The sequence below is a fragment of the Triplophysa dalaica genome, chromosome 1 (assembly GCF_015846415.1).
Source record: "Triplophysa dalaica isolate WHDGS20190420 chromosome 1, ASM1584641v1, whole genome shotgun sequence".
NCBI lineage: Eukaryota > Metazoa > Chordata > Actinopteri > Cypriniformes > Nemacheilidae > Triplophysa > Triplophysa dalaica.
This window is the reverse complement of record NC_079542.1, coordinates 30,750,114-30,770,935: the sequence shown is the minus strand read 5'-3', so window position 1 is coordinate 30,770,935 and position 20,822 is coordinate 30,750,114. Positions and strand designations below refer to the sequence as shown.

The 20,822-nt window shown below is 38.9% G+C and overlaps 1 protein-coding gene across 12 annotated transcripts in view; it reads left to right on the top strand.

Annotated features, from left to right (window-relative positions):
* Nucleotides 1-20,822, top strand: part of LOC130417724 (adhesion G protein-coupled receptor L3-like) — a 200,379-nt gene that overhangs the window by 132,476 nt on the left and 47,081 nt on the right. For all 12 annotated transcript variants that reach the window (XM_056743545.1, XM_056743459.1, XM_056743500.1 and 9 more), the window contains 3 exons: nucleotides 12,220-12,552; nucleotides 15,064-15,167; nucleotides 19,585-19,770. In XM_056743545.1, coding sequence (XP_056599523.1) covers nucleotides 12,220-12,552; nucleotides 15,064-15,167; nucleotides 19,585-19,770 — 623 coding nt within the window. The remainder of the gene's footprint in view (nucleotides 1-12,219; nucleotides 12,553-15,063; nucleotides 15,168-19,584; nucleotides 19,771-20,822) is intronic.

Here is a 20,822-nt window from a genome sequence, read left to right as displayed (position 1 = left end):
CTTCGTAGGGGAAAACAGGGGAGTCATAATCTCACGGGGAGTCAGGTTTTGATACGACACCGGCAAACAAGTTTTAATTTAAAAAACGAAATAAAAATAAATAGTGGTGCGCCATAATTTAATCTCACACACAAACACACACAACGACAGTGTACTTCACACAAACAAGCGGCTCTTTCTACTGCATGTTGAAAACTGGATGGCAAGCGTGCTACACTATTTGCTACACTATTTAATCTATTCCCAGCATAGACCGATTTTAGCACGTGCAGCTGTTCAGCCCTGGCTGTCTGATATTTTCACCTGTTTATTGTCCACCAAGTAAAAATTATGTTTTCAGTCAAAAAAGTGATTTATTTTCTAATAGAAAACTAACACGGTGCGAATAAAAACCTTCAATTTAAATGTATAGTTTTATTCTTATTTCCCTTACAGTGGCCTGAGTTTTGTTTGCAGTTTGTCTGTTTTCAGTTCAGCTGAATGAAAGGATTTTTGACACATTGAATAACTGTGGCTGCGATCACATCAGCCTCACTCTCTCAACCCATCATAAGTGATTTATCACTCAGACCATTACTGACCGATGACAACACTGCTCTCTTTTTCTCTTTCTCTCTCTCCCATACTTTCTTTCTCTTTCTTTTTTTTAATGATATAAAGTTTCCACTTATTTCAACATGCGACACATTGGGGTCACATGACAGTGTAGAATGCTAATTTGGACATTTTCATTGCAGACTGCACACTGTTTTACATACTATTTAAATAAGAGATGAAATTATACAGTATATTTGCACAGTATACAAAAGAGCATTTGAAGCTGTTTGAGTGTGTGTGCTGTTCTGTTCTGTATTGCACCACACACCAAATAGTGTATGATTTCATGTATGTGTGGTCCTGGTAAACCCTACACTATGGGGACTAAATTTCCCCACAAAAATATTAATACCAGTCATTTTTGACCTCATAGGGCCATTTTTAATGCTCAAAACGAAAACAGCTTCAAACGTGTGCCCATGTGCATGCGTTTGTGTGTGTGGTCTGTTGTAAACACAGACACTAATGGCATGTTTCTCCTGAAATTGACCTTCATCTGAAGGTGACTCTTTTGGCAATGTTCTGTTTGTTCAAGTGTAAGTGATACATCTTCCAAGAAATTCATAAATCATTTCAACAATCTGTGGCTGTTACCGCGTCATGGGTCGACAAACATGCACACATGGGCGTATGTTCATTTGGTACGTTCAGTGATATCCTGTAGGCAAAAGGAAATTCTGTCTTCTTTTACTCACCCTCAACTTTATTATAGTAAAGGTGTAGAAACTGTGTTTTTTGACAGAACGATCATGTTTATATTACCATAGTTTTCTAAAAATATCATGGTATGGTTACTTTAGTGATAAAATACTTAGCAATTGGCAGAAGTAAAAATGAAATAATAGCTAAAATGGCCTGGATAGGCCTCGCATCTGTGGTCCTCCTCTGAAGCAGCGTAACATGTTCAGGACACTAGATCCGGGCTCACTAGGTTGTCACTTCTGCTAGACAGGATTAGTCCAGCTGTCATTGGAGACGTCAGACAGCGAGCGCCGGGTATAGCCGATCAGATCCTTCCCTCCTTTGCTTCCCTTTATGAAGCTGAAATACAGGTCCTGATGTGCACTCGACTTCAAAGATGTTCAGGGCAGAGCTTCTGTTTCATCAGCTAGCGCTTCTGTATCTCGTTTCCCTATTTCAGAGAATCAGGGTTCTGTTTGATCTCATGAGAACGAGGATCAATGTTTTCGAAAGATGAAGGACCTCCGATTGCTGAGCATTTTTGTAAAAATAACTGAAATAATAACTGTTTCTAGTGTCACGCTCTGTTTGTGGACAGTGCTGTGCATTCTGTCTTTATCACTTCACTGTCTTCCTGCACATCATGTGGGCTTGAGACCTCTTAATCTTCGACCCACCCCATGCTGTCCCGTGCCATCTGTGATGAACGAAACACACACACACGCGCGCTGTCAGACTTCCCTGTACCAAAAGCACATGCTGCCAGCTCTGTGTGTGTGTTTGTGTGTGAAGGACACTGAAACCAGCAGCGCTCAGAAAATAAATTTTATCCATTACGTCAGGGGACGCGACCTACAAACTCGTAGATTTATACAGTTTTGAAATGTAAATATATATTGATTGGAATGCAGTATGGTTCGGCTTGGATCTGTTGTAATCTCCACAGAGGGCAAAAATAAAACTGAATGTCTTTATCTGGTTGGGCCTTTTGGACGTATGGAGTAAACATTTGTGGATATGTTTACCTCATGCGGTACTGGATGTTATATTTTTTGTAATAGTTCAGACAAAAGTGAAACTTCTCTCAGTTTAATCACCCTCATACTTTCCTGAAATGATGATTCTTCAGTTGTATAGACACAAATCATTTTATTTAAAAATGCTCTGATGTTTCTTTCTGTTCAGTGCTCAGAATGTTGAAGCTCCAAACGGCATTAAAATAAAAAAACTCATTTCTTTTCATGTTTAACGATACGTTTTTAAGAGAATGCGATTCATATTTTGAGCTTATTTAGCGTATGAGAGGTATATTCTTAACTCATTCGCCGCCAGCCTCTTTAAAAAAAGTAGTCAGCCTACGCCAGCGTTTTTTAACATTTTCACCCAACTTTAATGGCTCACAGTAAATTTTCTGTAAAGGATATATGGATAAACAATATGTCGAACAAAAGAAACCGTATTCTTCTATCTTCATTTTTTATCACTCCGTAGATGTGGGTAGTTTTCTTCAAAAATGCATCATTTTGATTAAACAGCTGACATAATTAAAGTTTTTTGTCAAAGATTTCGCCCAGATTACACTCAGAACAATCATTAAAAACCACAAAGAAACATACGTTCTAGGTTCTGGGATTCTGTAATTTTCTCAGTGGTGTGTAATAGCGCCACCTGCTGTAAAACTGATTGCCGTAAAAACTCGTCTTTGGCGGGGAAGCGTTTTTTTTTTAAATGACAAGATAACTCGTCAATGGCGGTGAAAGAGTTAATGCAATGTAAACACCTTAATCAGAATATTGTCTTTCTCAGAATAAGGCAAATGATTTGATTACTGATGTCCATGTAAATTTAGTCGTTCTAAATATAAACAAATATGGCGGGATTCTTGAGACCTCATATCTCCAAATCTGCCACTTTACAGAAAATAATAAAGCACTTAAATTTAACAGTAATTTAAAGTGGTTATGTCAAAGTTAACAAGTTCTTTTTATTGGTTAAATATTTGATAAAACCCACGGACAAACATGAAGATAACGGTTTATGAAAAGAATAAAAAATTATGAAAAAAGAGTAACGAGGTTTAAGTCTGACAGAAAGAAGATGATTTATTTGCGTTCAGTTGAAGGAAGGAAGTCTTGTATGTGTGTTTGTGTGTACGGTGTATTGTAAGGAGAGTCTGGCTGCCGGCTGGTTTTATGGCTGTATGCAGCTCCATTACTCACTACTGAAAATCCCTGAGCTCAGGGGCAGAAGTGTGTTGTACTTTATCAAGCCCCCCCCACCCGTTCAGCTTCAGAGGCAGTCAAGAGAGAGATGAACACTGTGCTTACAACACCAGTCTCCAGGTCCTGCTCCAGTGCATGCGTATGAGCTTTACTCTTGCCTCAGCATCACGCGTGTCTGTTCAGTCACAGTCCTGCAGTCAGAATCACGTTGCTTTAGATGAGATCATGAATATCACAAGACAATGAACTCATGATGAAATCACCAGATAAAAGAATCCAAGTCAGATAACCATGAATTTCCTGATTTAAAATTCGACATCGGAACAAGCGACCTTTAGAGACTCACTGAAGTGGATGGAAATGCGTTGCTTTGTTTGATGCATTGATGTAATTGGAACAGGGGTTAGGACGGGACTAGTTTCAGCCTCATGCATAAGGCACACTTTTCTAGAAACTATTCAGCACGTTTGAAGTCGTCATCTGATTGGTTGAATTTCACAGGGTTTCCGAGAGACGTGCGCGTCGCGTTCTTTGGGCCCGGTTTCATAGACAAGGCTTAGCCTAAGCCACGACTATGCCTTAATTTAGGCTATTTGAGTCGCTTTTATTAAAATGCCTTATAAGAAACCATTACTGATGTGCATCTTGACGCAAAACAATGTCTCTGAAATATTTTAAGATATGTCCGGGCAAGTTATTGATTTTAGTCTCGGACTAGTTTTAAGCCTTGTCTGTGAAAACCAGGACTTGGATTTCGACATTTTCGCACCTTAGACTTGGAAATAACATCTGGAACGATGCTCTGGAACTGTCAGACATCCGACCTTGAAACTCGGGGCAGATCGATCAACCCCGAGCTCAGGAAGACATGTCATTTGAAAATGCATATAAGATGCTTCCAGTGACATTCATGTGGAGCTACCTTATGTGAAACATAGAGGTCGGCGAAATGGCCCAAAAACTATTTCACGGAATGAGTAATTTTATTTCACGGTAACGATATATCTCCCATTGTAAATCTATATCTTATACCTAATTTTTCTTAGATTTGTGTAGATAATTTATCTTTTACAGTTCATTTAAATGCTCACCACAGTTAAAATGTAGGCAATTTATGAAAATGTACTAAAGATATAAAAAGATGTAATATTTATTTATATTTATCTTCTGGCTATATCATATCTATACAGTAGGAAGATAGACAACATGTATAACAATGAATTATGCATATGCTCAAACAATAAGAGTGCAGTGTATGACTATTGTTATAAACTGGTATTCATGGGGTCTGTACTGTAGGACTTTATCGCTCTTCACTCTCTATTAGATGAGCAATTTAATTGTTTTAGGACTCTCTGTCTTTGGCTTGTTTTTGCACTGCGAGTCTCTGATGACTCCTCACGCGTCTCCCACAGCTAGAGGTAGATGCGCGTCACATCAAAGCGCTTCTAGGTTTCTTCTATATGTTTTATTACTGAATCCGTGCAATAAATGCGTAGAATGTGATTTAGTAAAACTCTCCATCATAGCATTAAAGGGGTCCTATGACACTGCTAAAACAAATATTTTATTTTGTTGTAGATGTAATGCAATGTTTAAACAAGATTTAAGGTTAAAAAACTGTATTTTCCACATTCTGTTCATGTTTGTATCTCCTCTTTGCCCCGCCCCTTGGAAGCATGTGGATTTTTAACAAAACTCATCACTCTTAAAAAAGAGATGTTTGGAACATCAGGTTTCAAAGCAATTGTACTGACATGTACACCCATCTTAAATGCGTATACATTTGGGCGGTCTTTTGTCTAGTCAAATCAGGAACTGATGTAGATTTGTGGGGGTGTGGTTACACAAGGTGTTTCAGGCAGGTCTGGTCGAGCATAAGCATAAGCAGTTGGTTTCAATTTATGGAATTTTATTATTTAATATATTGCATTGATTTCGTATATACTAAAACAAAACAAAAATGTACATTTTGATTTCATGCATCACATTGCAGGATCCTTTTGGCTTCTTCAAATTAGCATCAGAGTACAATATAGTCTGCATTACACATTGATTGCACAAAGATAGGAAGAGATAGTACGTGAATCTGAATATTTTCTTTATTAACCGTGTTTCGTACCTGAGGCCATGGCAGCATGCCCAAACTTATTCTTTTCCGCATTATGCAGCGTATACACACAGCGTATGAACCCGTAAAACGAAGCGTGACCTAGAATAACATCTCCATATATATTAATTTTTTTGGCACACTCTTCATATGTTTGATATGAGGTCTGGCAGTCAAAGGAACGTTATTGGATGACCTTGTTTTTTCTTGAGGGTCATTGGAGCCCCAACATGTCAAGAGCCATTTGAGATACTGATCTTGTGTTTTGACCTGCCGTGATTAAAAACAGGCCTCTCTCCATCGCGCATTGCATTGCTGTCCGCTGGTATTTGGACCATGCAAGGTAATGTCAAACGCGGTGATGTTTGGAGCGCAGTTGGGTTGCGGTTACGAGAGCAAAAGTGTAGGCCAGGCTGTCGGAACGTCTCCGCTATGCAGGGCCCCTTTAGGCAGACGGTAATGGACCTAATTTGACCCACATGCAGAGTGGAATATGTTTAGCTGTGACCTCAGAGGAGTGCTGCTTTGTGCCATGACTACTTGAGGCTCTTTGAATCGCTCTGTCATTCTGTGTAGTATAACTCACTGTTTGATCCAACTCGCAGAGTCCCGACAGGTTCATTAACTCGGCCTGAGCAGACTGCGTGTAACAAAACCAGTGTGATTGCATAGTTTGGATTTTCTTATTTGTTTTCAACACAGTTTTTACATTCAGTCTTACGTGTCGTGTAAAATGTTCTACCGCTGATGGACGTAAGGGACCATCTAAAAAGTTCACACATTTTGTGTAAGAGTAAACACATTTTTGGAGGAGGACAGGCTTGATATAGATTATTACATTGTTCAGTAGTGTACATATTGTGAGGAATGAAGGAATAAAGTATAAAATAATATAAGTATAAAATATATATATACAATTTTGATTCTAAAATGAGTTTTTTTTCATTGTGCATTTCAATTAATATCAATCAAACTGCTGTTGGTTTGTTTTGATTTAAGCTATTATAACCAAAAACAGCTATTAAACACAATAAAAGCATGAGAACATAATAAAAAACATGATTTTTGAAAATATTAAAAAAACGGAGTTATATCAAACTCAAACATATATTTATTGGCCTTTATCCGCAAGTTTCCGGAGGGCGCTTCTGTGAAAACGAACGTGGGTACAACTTCCAGTGAAGCGGCGGAATTAGTGTATTGCACTTTGAAAAACTTATTCTGATGACAGAAAATTTGACTGTGTTTCATATTTTGAATTTGTAATATTGTTGGTTTCATGTGGAAATCTTTTAAAAATAATTTTGGAACCGATGAGCAACACCTGCTGTTCGCTGCTGCACTTATAACCAGGCGAAGGTTATTTCACGTCGTAAGAAGAAGTGCTCCACACACAGATCTAAAGTTAAGATGGACAGCTTCAGTGAGGGCTGCACAGTTTTAAAAGGCGAACTTCAAAATTCCCAATTAAATAGAGTCTTCTTAGACTTAATGTGCTCATAGTTTAAAAAGAGTCTGCAGTTTTAAAAGGGAGTTCGAAAAGATAAAACTGGTCTATGGTCTTCAATAAAAACTTGAGACAATAAACTGGATTTACAAGGATTCTTTCATTTATTTTACCTACATGTTGTCAAAAATCTGTTAGAAAATATCACATCATGTGAACGAATTCTCATCTGATATGCTTGATGTAAAGTAGGTATTTCTTCCACTTATCGTCTTATAAACAAAACGTAGAGAGAATGTTTAAAAATGTAAAAAGGCAATTTTTGCACATGATCTTTAGTATAATGTTCATTAGATAAATGGCCAGCTGACGATACAGCAGCTTTATGATATCTGCATGTGGTCCATGTAACGCTTTGCAGTTAGCTTTAAAATGCAATACATAATGACAATACACATCTTTAAATAGCACAGAATCGACATCATGTAAAGAGACTGTCACAACAACTGAATCAATAAAGTTGCTAAATATCCAACGTCGAGTATTAAAATCATCATCCCATTCCTCTATGAAGCAGTGGACAGTATGCTGATGTAGTTTATAAGTGCTGTCAGTGTGTAAGTTCACATTCTACGATTAACAGAATGACTTGAAATACAGCAAAAATGCGTTTGTTTATATTTAACCGCAAGTTTCTCCCATCTTCCGCACAAAGCGTATCACTAAGTTATAGTTTTGTGCACTAAACTGAGATGGATAGTAATATAGTTTTACTTCGAGCCTACTAAAGTACATTTTTCAAGTATCTGATCTTTGAGACCATTTTTATTTGGGGAAATGGTACCTCTATTTTTTTGATCAACTTTATTCTTTAAAGATTAAGATTCTTTAAATTTGTGTTTTCAAATTCAGTATTTTTTTGCAATTTTGCACTGTTGGAAAGCAGTCAAACGGACTGGTGTGTTTGGTCATGGTCTGAGGTGCAACTGATATAAAAAAGTTGCTTTAGAAATTTTATTACAGTTCTTGAACATACCAATCGATCGTTTTGTTTTATCTTTTACTTTGCTTATATGTTAATAACCCCTCTCTGTAACAGATTAACCAGCCATGATGGGGACTGTGAAAACTGTCCAAACGTTAATTAAAAAAATGGCATGCGACTGAGCAATGATGGGGATGCTTAATCTCCTTGCCAGACGCGAACGAGCCAAGCCAGTTCTCACTCGAGCTGATAAGACTCGCGAACAGAGACAATTCAGAGTAATGAGCTGCATCTGACAGGCAGAGAAACTTCTCTTCATTTTCTTTGGTGCTGAGGAGAGGGATGAGGGATAATTATGACAGTACCGGCACTTTAGAATGAATGTAATAGCACGTCGTCTGAAACGGGAACTGTTGCTCTGGAACGGAGTCATATTGTGGTAACTGTCGTCCGTCTTTATAATGGACAGCGTTTAAGATATTAGCATGGTTTGAAAATGACCGGGAGGAAGATAGATCGACCAGGGGCTTGAGTTCAGTCAGGTTGCCACATTTTCTGTAAAGGATCCTCACTGGTGTTATATGACTTGGGAACATTCTCAATTGTGCAGTCACATGGCACTCCAGCAAAATAACTTGCTTGATATGCACAATGTGCTACTATATAGTCACATATGTATTGCTCAATCTCAGATATGGACATTTAACATTTTAAATCCCCTTAATAACTAAAGTTTGAGAGAAATATCAAAATGTGTTTGTTTCTAGTTCTGTCAAATTTATGATATGATGCTGTTGGTATAGTGTAGAGTAGAGTACTAATCATCATATTTATGCCGTAATCTAGTCTTATTTGTGTTATGGGCTGGTCTATACTGTTAGTTTGTCTGCACTATCTCTGTCTGCATATCTGTTTAAACTGTCTTTCTGTTTACACTGTTTGTCTGTATTTCCACTCTGCCTGTCTACATGATCTGCATGTCTTTCCACACTGTCTGTGTGTAAGCATTGTCTACAATGTCTGTCAGTCTTTCTTTCTATCACTATTTATTGTTCTCTTTACACTGTCTGTCTGTGTTTATACACTATCTATATCTCTCAGTCTTTACTGTCTGTCTGTCCATCAGTCTACATTGTCACACTGATTGTCTGTCTACACAGTCCGTCTGTCTTTCTTCACTACCTATCTGTCTGTCTACATTGTCTGTCTGTCCATGTTCACAATCTGTCTGTCTGTGTGTTCACACTGTCTATCTATCCTGTCCGTACACAGTCTGTCCGTCTGCCTGTCTGTCTATGTACACAGTCTGTCTGTCTCTCTACACTGGCTGTCTTTCCTCATCTATCTTTCCATCTACATTATCTGTCTGTATTTACAGTCTGTCTGCCTGTCTGTCTGTCTGTCAAAGTACACAATCTGTCTGTCTGTGTGTTTACACTGTCTATCTATCCTGTCCGTACACAGTCTGTCCGTCTGCCTGTCTGTCTATGTACACAGTCTGTCCGTCTGCCTGTCTGTCTATGTACACAGTCTGTCCGTCTGCCTGTCTTTCTATGTACACAGTCTGTCCGTCTGCCTGTCTTTCTATGTACACAGTCTGTCTGTCCGTCTGCCTGTCTGTCTATGTACACAGTCTGTCCGTCTGCCTGTCTTTCTATGTACACAGTCTGTCCGTCTGCCTGTCTGTCTATGTACACAGTCTGTCTGTCTCTCTACACTGGCTGTCTTTCCTCATTATCTATCTTTCCATCTACATTAAATGTCTGTATTTACAGTCTGTCTGTCAAAGTACACAATCTGTCTGTCTGTGTCTCCACACTGTCTGTCTCTCTGTCTACACTGTCTATCTATCCTGTCTGTACACAGTCTGTCTACCTGTCTGTCTATGTACAAAGTCTGACGTCTGCCTGTCTGTCTATGTACACAGTCTGTCCGTCTGCCTGTCTGTCTATGTACACAGTCTGTCCGTCTGCCTGTCTGTCTATGTACACAGTCTGTCCGTCTGCCTGTCTGTCTATGTACACAGTCTGTCCGTCTGCCTGTCTGTCTATGTACACAGTCTGTCCGTCTGCCTGTCTGTCTATGTACACAGTCTGTCTGTCTCTCTACACTGGCTGTCTTTCCTCATTATCTATCTTTCCATCTACATTATCTGTCTGTATTTACAGTCTGTCTGTCTGTCAAAGTACACAATCTGTCTGTCTGTGTCTCCACACTGTCTGTCTCTCTGTTTACACTGTCTATCTATCCTTTCTGTACACAGTCTGTCTGCTGTATGTCTATGCACACATTCTGTCTGTCTGTCTGTATGTATGCAGTCTGTCTGTCTACACGTTGTGTCTCTCAGTCTACACTTGTCTATGTGCATGCTTGTGCCAGTAAACATGTTTTCCAGCTTCTCTCTAAACTTCCCACTGCTGTTCTCTTTCACTCCATAACCCAGAGGAAACAGATAGTGTGTGTCTCCCTTCTGGAAAGAGAGAACAGCTGTGTATGTGTGTGTTGCGAGATGTGCGAGTAAGCGTTTTAGCCCACAGTGCTTGACGATGCTGACGATCTCTGTGCATTTGGGTTTAATGATGCAGGGAAGCTCAGACCTGTGGGCTTGTGGGTAACATCGATTCAAATGGTCCAGCTGCTTATTATGGAGGCACGAGATGAGCGTTTTTATATGCGTGTTTGTTGGCATGTGGTTGGCTGGCGGTGGGTTGTAATAATGAACTAAAATAATGACCCACTGATTGGGTCAGGAGGACTGCACATGCAAACCAGCCCATATATTCACCTCTCTCAACAGAGGGCACCTGTTTCTGATTCACTACCACAGTCCAGCTTTACCAGACACTAAATGTGAGGAAATAGTTTTTACACAGGCACTATGTAGATTATGTTCCGTTCATTATTTTGCAAACCTCCATTCTATGCAAGTTTGGTTTATTATCTATTGCGTTTGAGTCACAAAACGTAAGTTCTGTTGTCTTAAAGTTAACATTTTCGTACATGCAAGATATTTTTATTTTATTATTCTATAGAGTCATTTATCAAATCTGTAAAATATCAGATTAAGAAATCCGAATGGCAAATAAATAGATTTCCACATGCAAACATGTACATTCATGTTCTAGGCGAAGTTGCGGCAGTGACAACCAAATAGTTTTTCCATGACCCCATTTTATAGCATCATCTCACTAGTTCAAACTAAAACGACCACTTGAACATACATCAGGATTATAACAACTAACTTGTGTACTGAAACCATCTTTGGCATGAATTCAAAATGGAATGAAAATAATGGCTGGTCAGGATTGATGTTACAGTACAGATTCATTTAACCATTTATGTTTATATAGTTCCTAAGTGCTGAACTCGGTTCTTTATAAAGCAAACATTTATCATTTTGATAATTGTATTAATTACATTGACCAGTTGTTTGTTGCATATTTACAAGTGTTAAGTAAATGGTGTAGTTATGTTGCTTGTTTTACTTGTTGTTTCCGTGAAAGCTGGCTTATTGAAACCGGTACTATTAAGTTGTGTTGCATGACACCTCATTGAGGCCTTGTGAGTGTAAAGCACCTTTTAAGTACTTAATACTGTGTAAAAAGTTATGTGTAGATACGTAAAATAGTGTATGTGTATGGTATGGATGTATTTTGTTTACAATCCCTGCTTTTTTGTCAGCATTAGAGGAAATTAATATAATATAAAGTACTTTATATATTGTATTATATTATATATACAACTGGTAGGCAGATATTACTGAAAGAAATTGAGGATATTTGACAGCATATTGATGACGGCTGAGCAATATATCTGTAATCTGTGTATGTGTGTGTGTTTTTGTTCTTCCTGAACATCTGATGCAAAAGTCATTATTACTTTGCATTGCAGCTTTACATCGGTGTAATACATTCTGTGATGTACTTTACATTAGTCAAGATAGAAATACAGGTGTACTTAAATTAAGTATTAAGCAAGGTCCAAACACAGAGGTGTAGCTGCTATAAGCGATTTTTGGATGATGAGGGACAGCTCTCTCTGTCCTGATGGTTGGCCCAATTGATCCCAGAATCCTCTCCTCCTGACACCTGTGTGTTGGTGTACTCTTGGAGGTTGCTGTAGATGTCAATTCATACCTGTTGATGTGTGTTTCACTGTCATTTGTTCTTGATTTCAGAATCATCTTCTTCTGGGAATGTCTTAATGGACACGACAACAATGCGGACCACCACTCGCCCTGTCACCGTTACCATGACGACCCCCACCACCTCCACCACTACAGCAACCACCAAATCACCCGCCACAACGGCAGCGATCACGCACAGTTCTACGACAGAGCAGCCGTCCGTAGTGGATGCCCTTTCTGAGGTCACCTCTCGCTCGGACCCCTCGTCCGTCTTGCCCAATATTGCTGTGGAGTACTGCAGCCCTGTCAGTGACTCCGGCCTCACGTGGCCAAAAACACGTCAGGGGGCTGTCGCTAAGCAACCGTGCCCACCTGGAACTATCGGTAAGACATCCTTGGGTGTTTAACACCCCATGTACACTGTGAGGGAGTGCTTTTATATCTCTTTAGAATTGGGCTGGAGGCTTTAAACAGAATAGCATCACTCACATTTTTCTCAACAAACGTTGTTTTGTTTTTATTATTTTTAGTTAGTTTGTTTCATTTCAGGCTGCTATTTTTATAGCAGAAGAGAGATGCTCAGAGTAAAAAAAAATAACAAGTGTGGACCGCTCTCACTCTCTTACCCTGTCTCTATTTCAGTCTCTCTCTCTCTCTGTGTTTTCTCTTTGACTCGTCTTTGCTCTTTTCACCTCGTTCGTTCTGGTTTCTTCCGTTTCCATGCTTTCGGGGTGATTGGCAGTTGTTCCTGATGAGTTGTTTGCTCTTGAAGTTTTCGGAGCTCCAGACTGGAGCTGCAGTTGGTGGATTAGTTTTCTGGCTGTCGATCTTAGTCACAATCTTTGTGAAGTTGGGAACAAGAGCATTTGAACAAGGGAAAAGTAGTTTATTAACACTTATAAAATAGATAGTTCTGCTTTTTATTCTGATTGGATGAAGTCATTGTAAAATAAAGTGTTATGTTGTAAGAGCACTGTTGTACTGACTATAAAATCAGACATAGGTATGCTGTGTCAGGGAGCCCAGATGGCCTATTTCAGCCTCATTTTTAAAGTCCAGACTTACTATAAAAATATTTCCTAAACTGGTAGAAGTACTTCATGTGGTCTTCATTGATTTCTTCTTATACTGTCACTGTTATGTAACAGTTCTATTTCTCACTCGGAGACAGTTCACCACTCAAACAGTGATCTTAAATAAGAGAAAGGAAAGATTTCTTTAAATTGGTATTTTTATAGTAGCGAGACCCTGTAGGTGTAAAAAAAACATGATTTAATTTGACCAATCATTAACTCTTTCATGCTAAACTCTCATTGTCTCAAATTAGTGATGTAAACACGAACCTTCAGATTAAATGACATATATTCTGATGCCCATCCATTTCCTGAAAAGTATTCAGTTTCATGTGTGTGTCATCAATTCTGACATCTTTCTGGATAGAAACTGAATCTAATCTTACAGATATTTTTTACAGTTTGGATTGCTAATATACATTCCATGAATAACGTAACACGCATAGCGCTATGAATACAATAGAACAGTCTTTTACACAATTACACAACTAGTGCTACTGACACACAACAGCAAAAGATAAAAATAAGTGGCTTAAAACCATTTCGGATAAAAAAAACTAAATAGCATTAGACTTCCGCAGTATACGTCGCATTGATTAAAAAAATGCAATTATACCATGTGGTATTAAATGTTTGTGTTTTCTACAGTTGCATAACTTTGTTTTGAAAAGTGGTGGGGACAGAGATGACAAGGAAAATGCTTAATAAATTGTTTCTTTGAGAACTCTTTGGGAATATTTATCATACATAGTGGGCATTCGTACATTGGCTAGTCCACTTTTCAACTCCAGCTCTCAAAGCATTCGGTTCCCAAACTGTCATTTGGGGAAGGTCACTTAAAAGCAGTTTATTCCAATGTCACTTGTGCATTGCTTTACACGTTTTTTGTGATATGATGCACAAGCAAGTGCTGCGAGCGCGGATAGTATGCACATTTTTATACTGGCTTTGTTCCTTAAGTCGTTACTTTTTGTCTTCCGCAAATATAACTTTCGAGTGCGAGCAACTGGAGATGGTGAGAGAACGGAGCATCCTGCGTTTTCCTTGAGTTTTCGATGTTAATGGCCCCTAAACAATCCACTTCTTCCACAAGCTTAATTCCTTCCAAAAAGTGGTGCCGACATGTCCCATCTGTCCCACCAGCAAATTACGCCTATGGGATTTTATGTTTGACTTTATTCTGTGTAAATAATTAAAATGTGATAAAATTGTGTTAAAGCATTTATTTAAAGCGTCTGATAAATCAACTGATCAATATTTTGTAGTATTAGTAAATTACATATGTAATGTATTCAATCATATACAGTATCAAATAGTATTATTCTTTATAGGTTAATTTCTCGTTTTTTGTTAAATGACAGATGCCCTCAGCTACTGTTAAAATCGCTACACTCATTAAGTATGCACCTTTCATTTATTCACACCCGCTTTGTATTTGAGTATATTCCATGTATTTTTGAGCTTGTGCAGGACCTCACCTGAGCCAGAGTGTAAGAATATGACATTTTCAGTCCTTCTAATTAGAGCGGATGATAAGATATCTTCCTCCCTGAGCTTTATTTAACCTTTACACACACATATCCACACGTGTCTGTAGTTAGAGCTCTCCCACATACAAACTGCGTTGGTTTTATCTCCACTACGGTCATCCAGCTGTATAATTACACCCTCCTTTATGATCTCAGAGGTTTAAATGTCTTCTGTGTCATATGGACGTAACCTGAAGGAGTGTGCGTGTTTACATGCCTCTAAAACAACATGATGCGGTATTATTGCACCACACACGCGGCGATAAGTGGTAACGGCTCATTTCTCTGTGCAGGAACAGCTGTGTTCGCCTGTCAGGGGCCCGAGGGACTGTGGGACCTGAAGGGACCCGATCTGAGCAACTGCACCTCCACGTGGATCAACATCATCAACCAGAAGGTTAAAGAACAACACACACAACCAGACCCTAATTCAAACATGTGCAAATCAGTGTGTTGCCGTGGTAATCATTACTTTGTTAATGGACTGTGCTAGATGGAGCCTCAAACGCACACCAAGTGAGACTTATTAAACCCTAAATAATCTCTAAAAGTCTAGTTACAAGCATTATAAAATAACATTAGCTCAGTGCAACAACAATAGTAGTCAATTGAAATTCCCCATCGTAATAGAAAAACAAAAGTGTGTGACAAATTATAGCTCAACAGTTTTTAGCAACGCACCACCAATGGAGTTTTTTTACGCTTGTTAACCTGCTGTGTTTAACAGTGTGCTCTGCATCTCGGCACAGTGAAGCGCTTCCAGTTCTGGCTTAAATCTGGTGATCATTATCAGTCAAATTTATGAGAGGGTAACATCTCTGATCTCAGTTTCTCTGTAGCTACGCTTTCATTTCAGACATCAAACTCGACAAGAACAGAGAGACAATGGATCCGGAGGAGCAGAGAGGGAGACGAGGGAGAGTTTAGATATGTTATTCATTCACCGAAAAGAAATAAAGTTTATCATGATCAACAGAAAAAACACACACAATTCATTCTGAGAGATGAGATCAGATATAGGAACTTGATTCGAGTTGCACTTAAGTCACAAAATAAATAACTCACCACGCAGTTTATTATGAAAACAGATTTTCCAATAGACAAGGTCTTAAAATCACTCTCTCCACTTAAATTATTTGGTGATTATATAGGCTATTCAGTTCCTATGTTTAGGAACATAGATCTTAAAGGGGTCATATGGCGCGAATATGTGTTTTTCTGTGTATTTGGTGTGTTATAAGTTGCCAATGCATGTATTACACACTTAAAATTGCAAAAATTAAAGTGTAGGAACAAAAGATGCATTCGATCTAAAAGCAAACGCTAACCAAGACCTGCCTGAAACACCCCAGTATGATTTGACTTACCGTGTGTTCCCACCTAAACTAGAATCAAGCGTTAAGCACAAGCGATTTCAAGATATCGAAACAGATATCGAAAAGGATCTTGCTTGGAAGAAAGTGAGTGAAGAGGTCAGACAATCTGGTAAATTGTAAAAAACGCTCTTTTCTCAATTTGAGCGATATATATATACAGACTGGAGCCGCCTGGCAGAAGCCCCTCCCAGACACAAATTTGCGTCTGTTGTGAAGTGAATTTCAAGCGTGAATGAAGCGAGTAAACACAAAATGTTCAAGCGTCCAAGCAGGCACTAAAAGCGCAATATATTCGCACAAGTCATGTTTGGTGGGAACAGTCTATAAGACCGCCCAAATGTATACGCAAGTAAGGTGGGTGTGCCTGTCAGTACAATTACTTTGGACGTGATAATCCAAATTGAAAACATTTAAAAAATGAAAAGATTTTACAGTAAATCTCTATGAGGCGTGATTTAATGCTAGGTTTGATGGTTTGATATTTAAAGAAATATTTTAATTTTACAGGGAATTATAAACCTAACAAGCAGAAAGCAAAAATATTGCTAAAGAATAGGATTTTATCTGGACTCCTGACCAAAGGCTTGACTGGAGGCCTCTCAGAGGCTTGTGGATGTCTGAGGAAGATGTAGATTAACATCCTTCCTGTTCTAATCCGCTCTGGAATATAAAATATGTTGAGATATCAAGTTCACTCAAAAAATATAATCTGTCATCAATTACTCACCCTCAGATTGTTCTGCTAAACACAAAAGAAGATATTTGGAAGAATGTCAGTTACCAAACAGATCTCATCCCCATAGTATTTATTTTCCCTACTATGGCAGTAAAAGGGATTTGTTCACCCCAAATGAAATTTTTTCATCATGTTTTCTACAATAAAATTACAATTCGGACATTGTTTCCTATAAATAGGTTTTTCTGAGCTTGACTGACATGGTCATCGTAGGTAAGAGCTGCAGAAATGCTTTTCAGAATGTCTCTGTCTGTGTTACACCGAATAACAACATACGGCTTTGACACGAGGGCGAGTAAACAGTGACAGAATTTCATTCTCTGCTGAACTTTTCCTTCAGAATGTAAAGGGAGTGAAAAAGGCAGCAGGCAGCAGGAGTGTCAACAACATCTTCAGTTGTCGTGCATTTCTCACCTTGCATTAGCAAATAAACACTTCATTCTCTCGCCGGAGGAGTGTTTCATTAAATTCTTCACTGAGAAACCAACGTGCTGTTTTTGACATGACTTCTCAAAAATAGTGTAGCTTTTCCAGTAGCAACCAGTTGATTGGGACGATAACCATATATGCCTTAGATATCCTACCCACTTGGAGCAGAATTGAAGGAATACATTTTTTTCTGAAGGTAATTCTTTCCATAACATAAATGTAATTTACAATATCCATCCACTCTTGTATTGTGGGGGGTTCAGGAAGCAACATATCCCTTCTGAGCGCTTTTTTACCAGAGGATACCAAATAAATATTCATCCGGTCATCCTGCCTGAATATCAACCTTTCCTAAGAATCTTAAATATTAAATATGTTTTCCACAGCTTTATGAATCTCTAACCAAAAGGGTTTTATCACTGGGCACTCCCAGAATCTATGCCAATGATTGGCTTCCAGAGTACACACAGTCTCCAACGTTTGGGAACTGCAACACAACATTACTTTTAACTGAATATAATCATGTTTTTTGTATATTTTAAAACTAGTGGTGGGCATAGATTATTTTTTTTAATCTAGATTAATCTAGATTAATTCCAAGATTAATCTAGATTAATCTAGATTAAAATGGCTCATTTGAATTCTGCCGAAGGCATTCAGAATATGTGTGCTACCCAAATAATGACTAAAAGTAAGTCTTTGAGAACGGGTTTCTCAAGCCAGGTGGCGCATTAGACCAGGGGCTCATCTCCTGTTTCCAAAATGCATCACAAACTGCTTGAGAAAGCTGTTCTACTATGATAATTGGTGATGAAAATTAAATTATGTTCAATAAGATGAATTTGTGTTTACTTCCGCATTAGCTAAGGGATGATTTCCGTTTAGGTGGTACTTGAGACTGGAAGAGCTCCTACAGTACATTTACATTTAGTCATTTAGCAGACGCTTTTATCCAAAGCGACTTACAAAGAGTGAGGGAGCAACAAGCGATATGTCATACAGGAGCCATAATACATTAGATCTCAATACAAAGTTACTGGCTTCAACTAAAGCTAGACCACTACCTGTTGAGAGAAAGTGTTTTTTTTTAAACCAATTCCGCATTGCACAAGGTGCAAACAACCTTAGTCTTGTCGATGTTTCTATTGGGAAGCTTCTTAAAAATTAATATTCCCTGAAGCAAACCCGGCGGCTTCATAGCTGCATCCATGTTAGCACGTCACGTTTGATGTGGTAATTTCACAGTAACGTTATGTTGTGTTCAGACCAAACGCGAATGGCGTGTCAAGCGCGAGTGATTTATATGTTAATGCAAAGAGCCAATAGACCTACTTGCTGCGCGAATCGCGCGAATGAAGCCCTGGTTATGAGATGATGAGGCGGCGCTAAGGACGCGAATGAAGCCCTGGTTATGAGATGATGAGGCGGCGCTAAGGACGCGAATGAAGCCCTGGTTATGAGATGATGAGGCGGCGCTAAGGACGCGAATGAAGCCCTGGTTATGAGATGATGAGGCGGCTTCTGCTTCCGCGAATGACGCGAATCACGCGAGTTGAAAAATCTTGTTCTCGCCCCGTACAGTGCAGTTAATCTGGTATACATCCGCGCTAAAATATCTAGGTGAAAGTCATCATAGCTTGCGTAGTATAGACCCAGCTCCCAACCCAACTTTGAGAATAGATTAACGGCGACATTTTTTTTATCGCGCGATAAGAGTCTCACTGCGTTAACGGCCCACCACTATTTAAAACATAAGTAATATACTGTAAACAGAATCACTTATTCCAAATATTAATAAAACTGAGAAAAGAAATACTATAACTCTGTCGCAAGTAATCAAAAACAAAATGCAAACGTTTTCTTTGACTTTTCTTCTAAAGTCAGAACTCCTTTAAATGAATCTATTCTTTTAGACAGATTTGGGTAAATAAACTGAATGTAAAACACTTTTGAGTCTCTGCGTAACATTTTATGGCTTTAGGTAAATGTGATGTGTCATTTAAACATAGTGAATGTGGTTCAGGAATTTCAGCTCAGCCCAACGAAAGGTGCATGGAAAGAGCGTTTGGTAAAGTTGTTTAAAGTCTTATCAGAACAATTTACTGGATAACGTCAAGGCACCAGTCCAGATTTGTAAAGAGGAATATTCCAATAGCAGTTGTTTAAGCATATAGAGTTTGTGCATTGTCATGGGTTGGATTCACTGCACTGTTTTAATGTATAGGCTTACGGGATAGATGTGGTCATCTAAGTGTGCGTGTGTGTGTTTTCAGATTCGAGCGGGTGAGCCTGCTGCCATAATTTCTCGAGAGCTGTCTGAACAGACTAAGGGCCACATGCACGCGGGTGACATCACCTACACAGTGAGGGCCATGGGTCATCTCATCGACCTGCTCGACATCCAACTTAGGAATCTAACGCCTGGTGGAAAGGACAGCGCCGCCCGGAGCCTCAATAAGGTACTGCTTACCTCACATTCCCAAACCCTGTATGACTTTCTTTCTTCTCCAGAGCACGATAGAAGATATTTTGAAGAACGTTGGTAACCAAACAACAATGGACCCAAATTGACTTGCATCAAAACCACGGAGGCACTTCTTAATGATCTTACACAATGATCTTCTGATACAATGATCATCTTTCATTGTATTAACCAAGTACCTTGCAAACATGACATTGTTTCTGACTGACTGATAACAACTAAAACCCAGCCATTGGAGTCTGCTGATTTATAAAAGCTTTTCTATTTTCTTTGCAGTTTTTTTTAGACAGTCCGAATGCTCTGCGGTCATGCTGTCTTGAGATTAAAACCCTACACTGTTCTCAGAAAATAACAAAATTGGCATAAAGAATAAATGAGAAAGTTCCTCCATATGAAGAACATGGTGTAGGTGAGCAGTGGGTGTTTTTTTAATGATGTCCGCTTCGTCGGAATGAATGATCCCCGTGTGCCTCCTCACAGTCAGACGTCTGTTTAAAAATACTCGCAGAGCAAAACTCTCTCGCCGTGCCGAGGATTTTATAACTCGCTCGGAGTACATTATAAAGGATGAATAATCACAGCGGATATTAAAGTTTGTGTGGAGTTAAAGAGGTCTGTTTGACGCTGTTTCCTCCAGACCCGTGTATCGTTTGTCTTTTCTATCGTACGTGGACGTTCAGATCAGACGCCCTACAGAACAAAGGCCCGAATCAGACGGTTGGCAGCAGATGTCAGTCTACACACATGTGCTCTCCTGCTGTCTCTAAAATAACCGTCTACGTGAGAAATGTGCACTGTGATTATTTTGACTACTTGAAGTTCTCGGAGAGCTGGAGTGGGGGCGAGATGAAGTGATTTCGGCTGTCAGGTTCTAGTGCTCATCACTTGTACACATTAGCAATTGAATGGCAAAAAAATTTGCCCTATTGTTTGCTTCAGAAATAATTTACTTCCTGTTGACAAGGAAGGTATTGTAGGTTAAAAAAATATATACAATTACGGAGATGCGCTTAAACTTTGGACACAGCT